The sequence below is a fragment of the Condylura cristata genome, unplaced genomic scaffold (genome assembly GCF_000260355.1).
Source record: "Condylura cristata isolate star-nosed mole 26May11 unplaced genomic scaffold, ConCri1.0 scaffold00023, whole genome shotgun sequence".
Lineage (NCBI taxonomy): Eukaryota > Metazoa > Chordata > Mammalia > Eulipotyphla > Talpidae > Condylura > Condylura cristata.
In genome coordinates, this window is record NW_004567124.1 from 31,530,231 (window position 1) to 31,546,179 (window position 15,949).

The window sequence follows — 15,949 nt, forward strand, 5'->3', positions numbered from 1 at the left end:
TAGACTTGGAGCTAAAACCAGGCATGACTAGAAGGTGCTTGGAGCAGAAGTCACCTTTCTTCAACTGCTCAACACCACTAACCACAAAAATCATCACTTACGCTCCTGAAGGGAGGGAAGAGTTTAATAAATTACATAATTTTACACTCTAGTTGAGTGAAATGCATTTTGCACAGTGCCGACTTCTTGTTTTCCCTGAGCTAGGTCATCCCATGTTTGAAACTACCTCTTATTATAAGATTTTACTTTGGGAAGTGTTGTCCACTCTCTTCAATGAGGGTCTTATTTCAGGGGCAACTTTTAGCCCTCTTAACAATATGCACAGATTTGGTTGAGGCAGATGATATGAAGCGAATCTGCACATGCTGACTTTAGGTTAGAAACATAATCTCTCGAGATTCTTCAGGATCAATCTTTTGCCTCCTAGGACCTGTCGTCAGAATTTCAGGTTTGTATGTATTGTCGATAGTGCAACACACTTGCCCTGCTCTCCCAGAAAATCGCTCCTACTGCTTTACCAGGTTCTTTGGAGACACTACTTACTGCACTCCTGTGGACATTTACAGTGTATTCAATTCAGCAAGTATTTATCAGGCACCTATATTATAGACACTAAGAGACATTCGACAATGAGTTAGTTCAGGGTCTCAAAGCAATGCTAACAGAAGTGGTAACTACTCACTAATATCTATGTACGAGGCAGAACAACATGTATTATAAGAGGTTCCAATGAAGTTGCCTGGCCAAGGAGTAAGAGAGGAGGAAGTAAGCAATGATTTTATAGAAGAAGGTCCATGGAACTGATTATTATCTTTTTTCTGCTATACAAAAGTGGTGCAGCGGGTTAAAGCACAGCACTAAGAAGCTAACAGCCACTTCAGCATGAGTTTAATCTGCACCCCAGAAGTGACCCACATGGCCTGGCAGACCGCTCCTGACCCACCTGCTGCTCCCCTCAGCAGTGTACTTTGTCAGTCGGCCTGCTCTGCTCTCCACTCTGATTCTGGTGAAGCCTCTTATTGCCCCTGCACCTCTAGTCTATACCCCAGTTCTGTATGCACAAATAAATAAATAAATCTTAAAAAAAAAGTGACATATGTTCACTATGCTTAGTAACTGAAAGTAAGTAAAAAGCAAATACACCCTACAATCCTACCCAAAATGTTTGACCATTTTGATATGTATCTTTCCAGGTTTTTGTGAGTGTTTAAATTTACACATCTGAGAATACAGTACATATCATTTGGAAACACACATGACAATTTAAAGGCAGCCTCAGAGTACTTCCAGTGGCACTAAACTCTCTCCTATACACTTCACATGGCAGTTCATGACTCCATTTTATGATTGAAGCATAATTTATTGGACCCCAGTCTCTATCTTTGGATACCTACCAAACATTTTTGCTATTACAGATTATTTTAAATAAAGTAATGTCCTTTTTCCTTAGAATAAAAATTCCTAGTCAGAATATATATACCCTTAGGATTTTCACACAGAAGTCTGTCTTGTTAATCTACATGTTGCACTTGCATGAGTTACAGGGAAGTGGGCCCTGTAGGTAGACAAAGCTCCATGGGGAAATAGCATGACAGACACAGGGGCATGTTTATGGGAAGGTGCCCCTTACAGTACATATAGTTTGGTTAAGAACAGACTTTAAACAGAACTCAGCTATACATCATAGTCCTGAGGAAGGTTTGATGAAGCCCTGAGAAAGGCTAAAAGTATTTATCTAGCTGTCAATTTATTTTTTTCTATTTGTCCTTTGTATATACATATATTTTCTTTTTGTATAGAAGGACTGGGGTGTAGGCCAGAGGTGTGGGGGGTGAGAGGATTCACCAGAGACTAAGTGGGGAGCAGAATAGGTAGATCTACTGAAATGCACTGCTGAGGGGAGCAGCGAGTGAGAAAGGAGAGGTCTGCTGTACCATGTAGGTCACTTCCTTTGCTGGTCACTTCCTTCCTTAGAGGTGATAGTACTGAAACTTAACCTCTAAGCCACCATCGAGGCCCCTCTCTTTTGTACATTGCCTCAGTCGCTCTTGCCATTGTTTTTAACAAAAAGTGACAAGTTGTCTTTTTCTTTTTTAAGCTGAACATCTCATTACCTGTTATGTTGTATATACATTTATACATTACATATTTATATATACACATACTTACGTACACATGTGAACATATACATATGTGTTGGGAACATTTTCCCAAGAGGTCTCTTAATTTACTATTTTTAGAGATTAGTAGGAAAAAGAAAAAAATTATAAAGGGCTAATAACAAGGATAGTTACAATTTCAGAGAACATCTGATGTAAAAAGCACATTAGTAAAACACAGGGAGTGTTTGGAAAGCACCAAGTCTTGAGTTGGATCTAGAATTTTTGTAGGAGGAGTGTATAAAAGCATGGTTGTAAAAGGCAGGAATTAAACTGGGTAAAGCATTCATTCACTTGGAAAGGAAAACCATTTCTGTTTTGAGTAAAAACCAACACACAATGATCGTAACTGTACATAAAAATAACTGGGGTATAGGGTTGACTAGAGTGGGAATAACCAGAAGTGGGGAGAGGAGCTGAGCACTCATTCAAGTTTTCTAGTTGAGTGTTCTTGTAACCTGAATGGGCTGGGGTCACTGAGGATGAAAATAGAAAAGGACCTAAAAACAACTGAGTGGAAGAACACAGAAGAACTAAAGAGGAACATAAGCTTCATGCCGGAAGACCAAAAATGATAACATCCATCACAGAGACAGGAGGCTTGGGAAAGGCAAGGGGAATGACAGAGTGTTGCTCCAAGTACACTGACACAGTTCACGAGCCCAGCATGAGTGTCAGAGAGATGCCTACGGTCTCTACAGCTTCCCTTGTCTTTCAGATGAAATTGCAGGGTTTTTGACAAGGATCTGGAATCTTTACTTTTCTTCTCTTGGTGTACAGGAAAAACTCTAACTTACATGGATAGTTAAGCAGGAGACCTGACAACTATTTTCCTGAGACTTTTCCATTCATATTGATTGCTATATTTCTCAACAGCTTAAACACTAGCTCTTTCTTCTCAGAGTTTTGGACTCCTTGTCCTCAACTTAATGAGAAGGAATAAGACACAGAAAATTGTGGTCAGGTGAATTCTCATAGAATTTTTTTTTTTCCTAATTGCAGATGTAATCCAAGCAGAGAGGATGGGTTTCAAACTCCACATCTTCAACTTACTCACAGATGAACATAACTGATAAAGTATTGGGTATTACTGCATCTTCATTTCCTCAACTTTGATCTGCATCCCAGAATCTAGTTTCAAATATAACCAATTACTGAATGGATATTGATTTCACAGAGACCCTCACAATCTCGAGAGAAGGCACTATGATAACTGGGGGCGTTGGGGGTGCTTTCTCTGAAGTTGTGTTATTTGTAGATTGAAAGTCAGTATATTTGTGCCATTGAATAATGCTTCTCTTTACAAGAGTTGACTAAACTCTCTTGGCTTTAGTTTTCCCATCTGTAAACCAAGGAAGCTGGATCGTGCTCAAATTCTATGTTGGACTTGAAATCCGTCCATGCATCCATCATCCAATTTCTAAGTGCCAACTATGTGTAAGAGTTGAAACCCCATTAGTGTAGTTTTCCACATTATGCCATTTCTTACCTGATCATAGTAACGCAGGTAATATTTCACGACGTAGTCTACCAGATTAATTCCATTATCCTAGGTTTAAAAGAAAAGTAAATGAAAATCATCCTATGAGCCTCAGGCCATAGTATATAGTTGAGTTAGTTTATGACCCTCATACTTTAAAAATTTGATCCCTCTCCCTAATTCTGTTTGAGACTAGCAAGATTTTCCTCTCTCCTCCATATCCCATCCATTTTTTATAATATCTATACAAAATATACAAAATAATAACCTAAAACTACCCTTTGTAGGGTAGAATAAGCCAAAACAGGTAATCCATAATCCATAAGACCTACAGGTATGGTTAAAACAAACACACAAAAGATCGTCAGATTGTCTCTTAATATTTTTTGGCATAAAGCCAAGACAGGAGGGGGGGCAGGGAGTACTACAGGGAAGCAGGGACTAGCACAGAAAACCATCCCTCCCTTCCACCTTTCAAAAAAGAAAAAAAGAAAAAAAAGTATGTTCTTAATGGCGTGAAAAACAATCAGGACAGCTTAAAAGGAAAGCCAGGCCACTTTATGACCCTGGGAGGCCAGAGGCGAACAGGCCCTCCCACAAGGCAGCCTTTGTGTCTTGTTCACATGGCTCTAATTCTAATTTGCCTGTGTGTTTCCACTCCCTCCACTCCTCCTGCCCCCACGGATGCCTAGATATGGGCTAGTTGTTTCTAAAGGGGTAGCTCTGCAGGGGTGTGGAGCCAAATGATAATCAGGCTCAGAGCTTTTGACAGTAGACCTCCAGTCTGACTGTTGTGGGCAAAGGAATCATTCAAAATGCTCAGTACAAGTAATGACTCAACAGAGCCCTGCTACTCAGGAGTAAGTAAATTACAAGTGGCCACCCTAAATTCAGGCTTCACCCTTCAGCTATGGCCAACATGGTAATCTTACCTGCTTTATTCTCCAACTGTAGTTTAACATCTAATTTGTGCATATTACAGTGAACAAAGATTGGGAATTTTGCCATCAAAATAAGATCTCATATGAAAAACCCATCTTTCTTTAAAAGTCATAAGAAAGCAAGGAAAAAGATAAGTTGTTACAGTGTGAAAAGAGAGATAAATGTAGCAACCAGGAAAAAAATACATACACACCACACACACACACAAAACATATATTTAATTAAAGGTGTAAAAGGAAAATTATGAGTTTTCATTGGTAAAAATAAATACCCGACTTTTGACGTCCTTGAGTTTGGGCAGAATTTCTAAGCTATATCCATCTGCTTGTCCACGAGTCCTATTTCCTCCATTCATATAATTTCCAAAAGCCAGAATGAGAGCTAAAATATCCTTCACACTCTTCATGTGCAGCAAGCCCTGTGACAGCAAATGCCAGTTATTATGGAGAATTCTAGATGGAATATTGTTCATTCAACAACAAGTACTTACTGAGTTCCCAATAGATTTGTTTGGTGGCATATCACTATTCAGTATTTGAAATACTGTATGGTATTTGAAATAAAAATACACTGATTCAAGTCATACATGTTTAAAGATATGTACAAACAGCCATCATTTTATACTTTTTCAATGAATTACAAACAGTGCAAGATATAGTATCTAGGATCAAATATTAGTATTTACATTTCTGATGGAGGCAGTTTTATGTTTCAAAAACAGAGTATTAAAAGAGTCAGTATAGCATGGTTTCACATTTCATGACCTCAAAAAGGAAAGCGGCTTAATGACATTAAAGAAGCAGCTATGTTTGGAGGATATATCTGTATATATGGTACAATTAACTTTAGGGTAGATAAAACAGCAGGTGTATTTGTCCCTGTCTCTGAGTATAATTCTCAGAGTTGAACATAACATATTTCTACAGGCTATGTTTATTAAGCATTAAGAGGGTGCCGATATGTCTATTAAATTTTAGTTTTAAACAGCTCCCCATCTCATTTGTTTTTCTGCATTTTTCTTCCTCCAATTGCAAATCTTCAAGTTGATATTTTTTCATCTTCTCTACAGTCCTACCTAGTTAAATTTATTTCTCTTATTTTAGGATTTAAAAAAAAGCAAACCAAATGCAACTCAAGTCTGACTTCTGTCCCTGCCTTTTAGGGTGTTATTAGAAGGGATATATTATATTTTGTAGAACTTATACTTTCTTTACTGAAACCTCATAGTTTACAGAGACAACTCATGTCTTCAGATAAGCAATTAAATACTACAGTAACTGCTGAGAAGAATGTCCTGTTACGCAGGACACGGATCATTGTGAAAAAAAGTCAAGTGCTAGAATTTAACTTTATAATGAATAACTGCAGTGTGGCAAAGTCAACAGAAATTTATTTGCCCATCACTCATTATCATAGTCATTTATTTCATGGATCAAGCCTAGAATCTGTTTAGTTCACTATATAGACACATTTCACATGATCAAATGCATGTGCCTGAAGCAAACTCTGGCAATTCAGACAGATGAGTGGACAATTACACTATATAGGTTGGCTTGAAGTGGTAGGTATTTAAGAAAAAAAATCTGTGTCATTTTCCCCCCACCCTTTCCTTTTGTCAGTCTGTCTCTCCTCTTCTTGCTGCACACAAGCGCACACACACACTCACACTTCATCAGGAAAAACACACAACCTTAAGTTTAAAACCATTAAAATGTCTTTCTAAAAGGATTCCAGTTGATCTTTCCAACTTGCCATTTATTCCTCATCCACAGTAAAGGCAAAGCTTCTCAAAATAACAGCACACATACCTTAGAAGCTCGGGTAATGATTTCTACCTTTCGGTGCAAGGAGGTGATCCCCTCAGAAAAGACAGATCTGAAGATAATACACTGGGCACGTTCAGCAAAATTAGGGATCTGGGCTAACTCATGTAAGAACCTGCAAAAATTCAGAATAAATCATGTAGCTTTATACACTGTCAAAAGGAAAATGATATCACTGAGAAAATCCACTATCCAAGCATTCCTTATTTGACAATTTCAATTTAACAATCATATAAGGTATCAGATTGGCAAATTTAAGGAACTCCAAGGCTGTGCGTTTGACATAGTCACTTCTTTTTATGGATTTCTATGATGGTGAAAAAAAATATGTATTGTAAAAATTAGGAAGAGAAAGTTAATGCAAGTACACTGAACTGTAAGTTCTCCATCTCTGACTACACAAACAGGAGACTAAACCCAAATGGAAAGTGTTAATCTTTATGAGGAAAAATACACAATAAACTCCCTTTATAAGGTGGAATTCTCTGAGGCGGTATTTATACAGGTGAAGTCAAGAGAGGCAAACGTCTGTAGACAAGTGATTAAAAAAATCTCCATTGAAGTGAGATTACTGCTACTAATTTTTGCTCAGTGAGTTAGATAATAGTGTATAATGATTCTATTCTAAGATGCTTACTTTTTCACAACATCTTACCTACAGAGGCAGCGCTCACAGCACAAAGCTGGGAACAAAGCAGGCACTCATTAAGTAGACACAATCTAAAGTTTCTTTAAAACGATGGCTAGCCAGATCTTAAAAGCTAAAGGTGAGTGCTGACCCACACACAGAAGCTCACTGTCTGAGCAGCTAGGCACTGGTGCCCTTTGCAAAATTAAGTTGGAAAAGCTACACACTCTCCTAGCCAACCACAGAGGAAGGGGTATAAACTAAAATGGGTGGAAAAAGTTGGACATGAATTCAGAAAAGGAGAGAATCCACTCACAGCTATTAAATTCATTTTGGGGTTGAAATGACGATTAACTGATATTTCTGCAAGTCTTGGTCAACTCATAACATCATTCCCTTGACATTTTGCAATTATTCATGAAGAATGCTTTTACATAGGGGGGAAGCTGGTGCCTCCTTCTTTCCACACCCAGAGAAGTGGCTTGTCTTCTGGTGCCTCCTTTACTTTTCAGGAGATTTGGGTTTCAACAGAGTCTAATTATCAGCTGTTTTTCTTGTTTATTCTCCAACCAGGTCATGATGATCTTTTTTTTAATGACATTGAGATGAAGCAGTGAATGCCCAGAAAGGAGAATGTACCTTGTTTAAACTTCTGTAAATTGCCTTATTATGAAAACCATGTGGTAGGGTAAAACAACAGAAACTCAAAGGAATTCTAAATTGCACAAGATGAAAAATTACACTTTGTGTGTAAATTTATTCATAAAATGAGTAGTACACCCTTTGATATATTTATCATTGAAATCAAGAGTATGCCACCAGTTTTCACAAACATGAGCTTGTGGGACTGGTGAGATTTGGTCTTGTGATGTTTTATTTATTCAGAAGCAGCTGAGAGCTACCTCAGGAACAGTCCCTTGTATCTCTCCCCTTCCAAATGTAGCATGGGACAAAATTCCCAAATGGGGCTTGGATCCTACAGTATGTATACTTCCTGGATGAAATGAACCCAGTGAGTGAAGAGTGATGGAGACCATGTGAGAGAAGATGCAGGTCAACACCTCAGTTCAACAGTAGGGCCAGAGATGGAAATGAGCACATGCTGGGTGAACTACTATAGCTCTGTAGTCTCAGAAAAAGAAGTTTAGGTAAATATGAGGAGACAAGACTACAGGCTCACCAACGTGCCATAAGTCACCTTGCTGGGGTTAGGACTTGCCCTCTAAAGACCTTCAGAGGAGCTTAACACTCCAGTGTCCTGTGTGTGGGACAGAGTCTGAAACATAGCTGGAGCTGGGGGGCAAGTGGGAAGATGAAAAATTTGGTGGTGTTTTTGAATGGAACTGAAAATATGTGTCTAAAAAGCAATACCCCAACATCAGTCACCAAAAATTTCAGTCTGTCTTTAATGTATCAAGTCTTGACAGCATATCAGGCGCCATGCTGAGACCTGAGGACAGAGTTTAAATTGTACACAATTCCTTTTTGCTAATCTGAGAAAAAGATCCATCGTCACCAGGGAGTGTGACAGGTGATGTGATGGTTGATAACAGCCAGGGAAGCCTTGTCTCCACTGCTGCTGCAGTGTTCTAACAGTGAGGGAGGAGGGCTTGCCGGGCTAATGAGGGGGGGGTAGGAGGGAGGTGATGGTGCAATAATGAGAAAGCTTCTAAGGCAGCACAACTCAGAGTAACTGACTAACCATTCAAAAGCACCATCAAACTCTTGATCTTCCCATCCTCCCCACCCCCCAATTCTAGCTATGTTTCAGATCCTGCCCCATAGACAGGACACTGGAACGTTAAGTTTCTCTGAGGGTCTCCAGAGCACAAGTCCTAACCCCAGCAAGGGATGTGCTCATGGTGACTTTAGTTTAGTCTGCACACCTGGCAGAATGTGAAGAATAGCAAATTCTAGAGCAGCGAATTTGGAACAATGACTCTATGTCACTTTCTGTCCCAAAATAACCATGCAAAGCCTTCAGGAAGAACACTAGGGTTCCTTTCCTATTTATCTAGGAAAGCACTAAAACATAGGCACACTCACAGACTGTGAAGCAAGTATCTGAAAAATATCTTCCCCCCACTGAGGCTCCACCATATTTTATACTCTTTTTACTCATAAGGGAATGCTAAGAACTCTTCTACATATTCCCAAGTAGAGGGTCTTGGACAGTGGGCTTTGGTACTTAAACATATTTATCGATATTTCTTTTTGTAACAGTTTAACTAAAATCCCCTCCAAGTAATCACAAACTAGGGATCTTCTCCTTTTTCACATAATCCAGTGTTATTTTCCCAGGAAGAACTGGAATGTTAGCCATATATACACATCACATTTGTGGGTTATATACCCATGGCAGCAATACAGCTAAGAAGTAGAATGATACAATGTAATCCTTTGTTTTCAAGAAACTAAAATTTGCTTTACCAGCCCCCAATCAGTGTTACCTCAGGTGTGCGCGCACACAGGTAGCCGTGTACAGCACAATTTCATGTTGCAACCCATGTTCTTCCATAGAAGAGTGCAGTACTAGAGCCACCTTTCAGCAAGTCAGGGTGTCTTTTATCGGTGGGGGTCTCAAGACCATTGTGGTCTCGAGCAGAGCAACCTACTAGACTGTGTATGATGTCCTCATTCTTAGCTACATAGAAAGCATGTATCAGGCCTGATCAAACCCAGCAGAGACTGAGCTCGCCTACCCACCATCCCATGGCAGAGTACAAAGAGAGTCAAGGAGGGAGTGGCTCTCAGAAGCCTGGTCCCAACAGATGACACCTCTTTGGGAAATGCTTTCTAAATCCGGTACTGGGGTGCAAGAGAACTGATGAGGTGAGTGATGAGGCCAGCTTCTCCATGCTGTGATTTATAGGACTGGGCACCATTGGACTCTCAGGAAATTGCAATGTTGCACCATAAATGATTCATATTTTCCAGTATGTAAAACATGCTTATAGTCAATTCACTTGGAGCTACTGGCAAATAAGTTGCCAGAGAATCAGACTCTGGCATAAATCAAACAAATGCTGCACTGTGTAAGAGGTCAGAAGCAAAGGTAATCCATGCAGGTCTGAAGGCTCTGCTTCTCTGTACCTCTCCCTCCAGCCACTGCACCCAAGCACATCACCTCACCTGGACCTCATGACAGTCCTCCTTGCTGTCCCCCATATTTTAGTGTGTTCAGGAAACCATTACAATGACCAGCTACACACTTTCAAAATGCTTTCTCTCCAGATCACTAGGAGGGGAAGCAGAATAATTAGTTTATCTACTAGTTACCTTTATGTTGAGCCTTGGCAAGAAATCTTGAAAGAAAAATCATTTTAGAAAGGCATTAGCACAAAAGGAAAAGGGCAACACTTGCAACAGCAGAAACTCACTATTTCTTTTACATGGAAGCTCATTCCCACAGATCACAGCACAGATTCCTACCACTTGTTTCTGTATGAACTGTCACTGAGGAGTTTTATCTTAAATGGTTGAAAAGGGAATCAGTAAAAGGGCAACATTTCCTGACAAGTAAAAAATGCTAAGAAATTCAAATTTCAGTCTCCATAGCTACAGTTTTATTGGCCACAGCCACCATGTGTTGACATATTTTCTATGGTTGCTTTTGTGCTACCTGGGCCCAGGGGAATAGTTCCTACAGCTGGGCTGGCCCCCAAAGCCCCAAACCCTTCCTTTCTAGTCCTTCTCAGGATCCATCTGCCAACTTCAGGCTCTGAGTAGAGTGCTGTTGCTCAGCTTGGAAGAGCTGCCTCCACTCAGCTAATTATGATATTCCTGGTTGTCTCTGCTTGGATGGAATGCTTGTGTCTCCCCCCAAGTCAGTTTGAGATGTTAAAGTCCCAACTTCCGGTGTGAGACTGGGAAGGAGGGGACCTCTGCAGGTTGTTAGGTCTTAAATGGCATTAGTGTCCTCATGAGAAAAGATACAGAGCTTGCTGCTTTTCTCTGCTTTCTGTTATGTAAAAGATTGGCAGTCTGCAACCTGGAAGAGGACCCTCAACAGAGTTCAACACACACTGTGCCCTGCCCTCAGTCTTCCATCCTCCAGGACTATAAGAAATAAATCCCTGTTACTTATAAAACATCCAGTTTAGGGTGTTTGGTTATAACAGCTCAAGCTGACTAAGTGGTTCAGTATTTCCCCCATGGCCGTAGGGTGGGTCCTGCCAATGGAACAGAGGGCAGAGCGACCCCATTTGTCTTGAGTCACAATATTCCTAGGCTTTTTCAATCAACTTTGTAACTAAGTGCTTAGTTACAGCCAAGTTTGTAGAGTTCCATGTCAGAGCAATGTATGTAGGATTCCAAGAATTACCATAAAAATCTGTCAATCACTGGATGAAACCAGAAACCCCCTGCCCATAATTTTCTGGACTTAGCTGCCCTTCCATCTATGGAGAGTGGGGCACTTTAGGACCCAAGGACAAAGATTGAAGGTTTCCATATAAGCTGTAGGCTTTTGGACATCCTCCAGGGCTGAACTGTAATCTAAACCTGATCACTCAATTTCCTCTTTGTTTCCCACTGCTCAGCTTTTCTCTCCAGGCAGAGAAGGGTGACTGACATGGATATGAAGTGCACACTCGGTCCATTCCCATCCTGCACAGATTCCTGAGTGAAGTCTGTGTGGTTCGCGGACCCCCAAGAGCCCAGCCAACCACGAGAGTCACTCTGGTAAGCACCTGAATTTTCAGTTTTCAAAGGATGTAGAGCAACACCCTTAACTGTAGAGCAAACAACTCTGTAATGTGAGTGGAGAGAAGAGCAAACAAAGAGGGGATGAAAAACTCACATGTGAACTAAACAGAGAAGGTAGAGAAAGGGGAGGAAGCTGGCACGTTCAGGCTCCATTTACTGGATACGACGTTTAGGCACATCAGTTTGAGTCCTATGACTCTGACCTCATCCTTTTAAATGTATCAGCAGAACCTTAAACAGAGAGCAATGATTTCTTCCTTCCTCAGTTACCCTGTTGGCCAGAATGTTTAGTCTAGGAGGAATTAAGTTGCTAGAACAAGACAGGGGAGTCAGAGGGGTGGAGAAAGAGGTTGAGCCGCATACATCTCCCGGCTGCTCTCTCAACGGCACACCACTCTGCTCAAGCAGCAATTCCAGGCGTGCCAGCGCTTTGCCTGGCTCACTGCACAGAGTGGACAGGAGTCTTAGGGCCAGGAGGCAGGAAGAAAGAGCCTCCACTTCTCTGTTCGGCCTAGGAGAAAAGTGTTGAAAGCGTTCTTACTGCTCAGGTTTATCCAGCAGCTTCACCTCCTCTTCTTTGGATGTCTCGTAATACTTTCTTATTTGAACCAATTCATCGTCTTGGGCTCGCTGTGTTGAAACAGAAACAAAATGCACCAAAATATGAGCAGCTTCAAAATATGCACCCTGAACCAGTAGCCCCATCTGTCACACATGAAACTCAGATCGGGGAAAGGGGAAGAGGGCTGGATTACAGTTCAGCCCTGGAGGATGTCCAAAGGCCTACAGCTTATATGGAAGAACCGGACATGTATTTATTTATTTAATGTTTTATTTTATCTCTCTCTCTCTACACGTACATTTTTTACATCATTCTTCATTTTGTACATTTTTCATCTCAATTGTAATCCCCGTGGACTTCCCACCACCAGTTCACCCATGTGTCATCGCCATAGTCCCATGTGCTCTTCCAGTTTTGATCCTATTCTCCTCCCCTCGCCCCTAGAATGTCTCTGGTTTACAGTTGTTTGTTAAGAAGTAGGATCCACCTTGAACTGGCCCTCTGCAGGTTGTGACAGTGTCAGTAACCTAGATACTGAAGTGTGGGTCAGGAACCTAGTGCTTTCATCACATATGCTCTCATTTGAGCTTGACAATTCTGTGCCTTCATCCCTTCCGTGCTACGTTAAATCTTGACTACCAAGGAATACGAATGGCTTGGTGATTTTCCAGGTGGAAGGAGTCACACTCATTGATTTAAAGCTGTACCTCCCTTTTAGTGAATAAAGATAGGGACATATGGAAACTCTGACTCTGTTGGTCTTTGCTACTCACATTTTCATACAAGGCTGCCAAGGTCTCCAGATCCACCACAGAGTCATCCACATTGAAAATGGCTGCAGAGAACACAGAACACAGAAAAAAAGGAAAAGAGAATAAGCTTCTAAGCAATACAATATTATACTTTCTCACACAGTTGTGTTCTTCGGCATGTTCCTGCTACCTTTCTTTTGCACCAGGAGTTCCAAATGAAAGAAACCACAATGGTTTCTAATACTGGCTTCAGCCTTAGGCCTGCCTTGTTTAATTCCTCAAGCTCTGTCTCCTTTCTGAGGCTTAATTTAGTCTCCACAGGAGAAGTGTTTGTGCTTTAAAACTAAATCAGTTTGTAGGTTTGAAGCATAATTTTAAATCTTTCTTCCCGGCTGGTAATTGAAGAGATTTAGTACCTAATGCACCAGAACTGACTCTTACCCAATACCAGGAAGAGAGGAAGAAAAAAAGACAATGCTGGCAAATTAAATGAATTCAGGCACATTATTCCAGGCACCTTTCCATGGCCACTGCAAACATCTTGTTTGGATTTTGAAAGATAAGAAAAAGCAATAATTGCATCAATGGTAAATTGAGATATGGAAACCTCTCATGAGCTAGTCTGAAGGCAAGTTCTCTTTCCTACTTTTTTTTTATTAGGATTCTACTTGTTGTTCTGCATCTTAAATCAGCTATTTAACTGATAAGTAATATGCTTATGATTTCAGTGAGAGATTCCTTCCCCTATATCCTAGGATACAAACATCAAGATTTTAAGGTCTTAATGGATTTGGCAATCAAAGTGTTTGAAATAGTCAGCTCCACATCTTTAAATAATTATTCAAAACTAATAAGGTTTGTCCTCTCAACCCCACCTCCCCACAATGACTTTACATTGTGAAATTAACCAGCACGCTAGTAAATTTTCTCCATGGCAGGCTAATTAATTTTATTAAACCAACCAGTGATATTTAGAATGTCTTAAAATTTTGCTCGTCAACCATTATTCTCTTCATTGGTGTTACACACAGTTTTCAGAGAAGGTAGGGATCAAGGTAAAGGGCAGGTTGCTTTCAAATTGTTTTGCTTCTTCTGTGGTTTAGAGTCATATGAACCCCCTTCTACAATTTTTGCAAAGTTAATTAACTATGCTGAGATCATGTAACTTCACAGAACACTGAGAAATGTACTTAAAATTCCTTCACTGGCCACCTTCTCTAACCCAGGAGTTAATCAGCAAGCTATTCCTAGAAATGTGGGCGAGTGAGAAAAGAGGAGGTTAATATGCTGGTGACACAGTCACTAGCCTCAGATTCCACGGAGACAAAGGAAAATTACACTTCTGAAAAGGTCAGTCTGAAACCACAAGAGAAAAAAAAAAAAAAAAGGAGCTTGAAGAAAGAATGAAACCGCTAACTCTCACAGGACTGTTATTTTTGTGTGTAGAGATAACCTGAATTCACTAATGTCTGGTACTTTAACTGCAATACAGTAAAAACAAACATCAACAAACAACTATAAACCAGAGACATTCAGGGGGGCGGTGGGGGTGGCAGGGAACAGGATCAAAATTGGAAGAGCACACGGGATTATGGTGATGGCACACTGGTGAACTGGTGGTGGGAAGTCCACGGCGATTACAACCAAGATAAAAAAAAAATGTACAAAATGAAGAATGATGTAAAATATATAGTGATCGATAGATATAAAATAAATAAATGTCTGGTGCTTTAAAAGACCAAATATTCATGAATGACACCTATTTTCCATAAAATTTTAATATCCTCCTACAAAGTTCAGCAATAGATTCTGAAAATAAATGATCAGAAATGTTCCCTTTGTATTTAATCATACTTCCTAGCTACTCTCCGTGTGTGTGTGTGTGTGTGTGTGTGTGTGTGTGTGTAATTACAGGCAAGTCATCTAATGAGGAAGAGAATGATCTTTGCGTTTCTTTTTCTAATGAGCAAATATTTGGTTTTCAGAAGTTAATCAGTGGGTTTCAGACACTCAGCATGACAGGTTAGGTGGTGAGCCAGTTGCCCCTGAGGTGTTCAGGAGCTCAAAGGGAACACCCAGGAGGGACATGACCAGAGAACAAGCATGGGGTTGGGAGACATTTATTCATTCATTTACCCATCCCTTGAATAAATATTTGTTGAATGTGTATTAAGTTCCAGAAACTGTTCTAAAACAGTTCTGGAACATTTTAGAATAAAGTTAGAAGTGTCTGATGAAAAATAAGTCAAAAGTGTCTTTAAAAAAAAAATTGGGGCTCTCCCTGGTGATGCAACAGGTTAAAGCACCCGCATTATGAAGCTCTCAGAAGCCAATGCAGCACGAGTTCAATACCCAGCCAGGGAGCTGACCCACATGGCCTGGCAGGCCTCTCCTGACCCACCCGCTGCTCCCCTCAGCAGTGTATTTCAGTAATCTGTTTCTGCTCCCCATTCTGTCTCTGGTGAATACTCTCACCCATCATACCTCTAGCCTGTACCCCAGTTCTGTAAGCATAAATAAATAGATCTTTAAAAAAAAATGGCTTAAAAGTGTCTGAGACATTCAAAGTGCTAGTTCACATTAAATGTAAACAGGAGCTTAGAGGACAGACAGGAAGCTACGAATGAAATCACTTCAGGTAAAGATATATTGTGAAGGAAATAAAATAGGGAATTGAGCAATATTAAATAGGATGATCAATGCAGGCTTCTCCGAGGCATAAGTCACTTAATTGAATGTCTGGGAGAAAAGCAGCCACTGGACAGGTGACTGCAAAATGAAGCTTCTTTTTCCTGGTAGGAAACAGGTTCAAAGTACAGAAGGTGATCACCATGGATGGGACAACTTACTTGCTCATATGGCAGCTTTAATCACCTGAGCTTCTGTAGAACCGTAA

General features: G+C 40.4%; 1 protein-coding gene across 2 annotated transcripts in view; it reads right to left on the minus strand.

Moving 5' to 3' along the window:
• Positions 1–15,949, minus strand: part of FMN1 (formin 1) — a 362,087-nt gene that overhangs the window by 134,828 nt on the left and 211,310 nt on the right. For both annotated transcript variants that reach the window (XM_012728639.1, XM_004687569.2), the window contains 5 exons: positions 13,075–13,136; positions 12,281–12,369; positions 6,390–6,519; positions 4,853–4,999; positions 3,649–3,708 (listed from right to left, as the gene is read on the minus strand). In XM_012728639.1, coding sequence (XP_012584093.1) covers positions 3,649–3,708; positions 4,853–4,999; positions 6,390–6,519; positions 12,281–12,369; positions 13,075–13,136 — 488 coding nt within the window. The remainder of the gene's footprint in view (positions 1–3,648; positions 3,709–4,852; positions 5,000–6,389; positions 6,520–12,280; positions 12,370–13,074; positions 13,137–15,949) is intronic.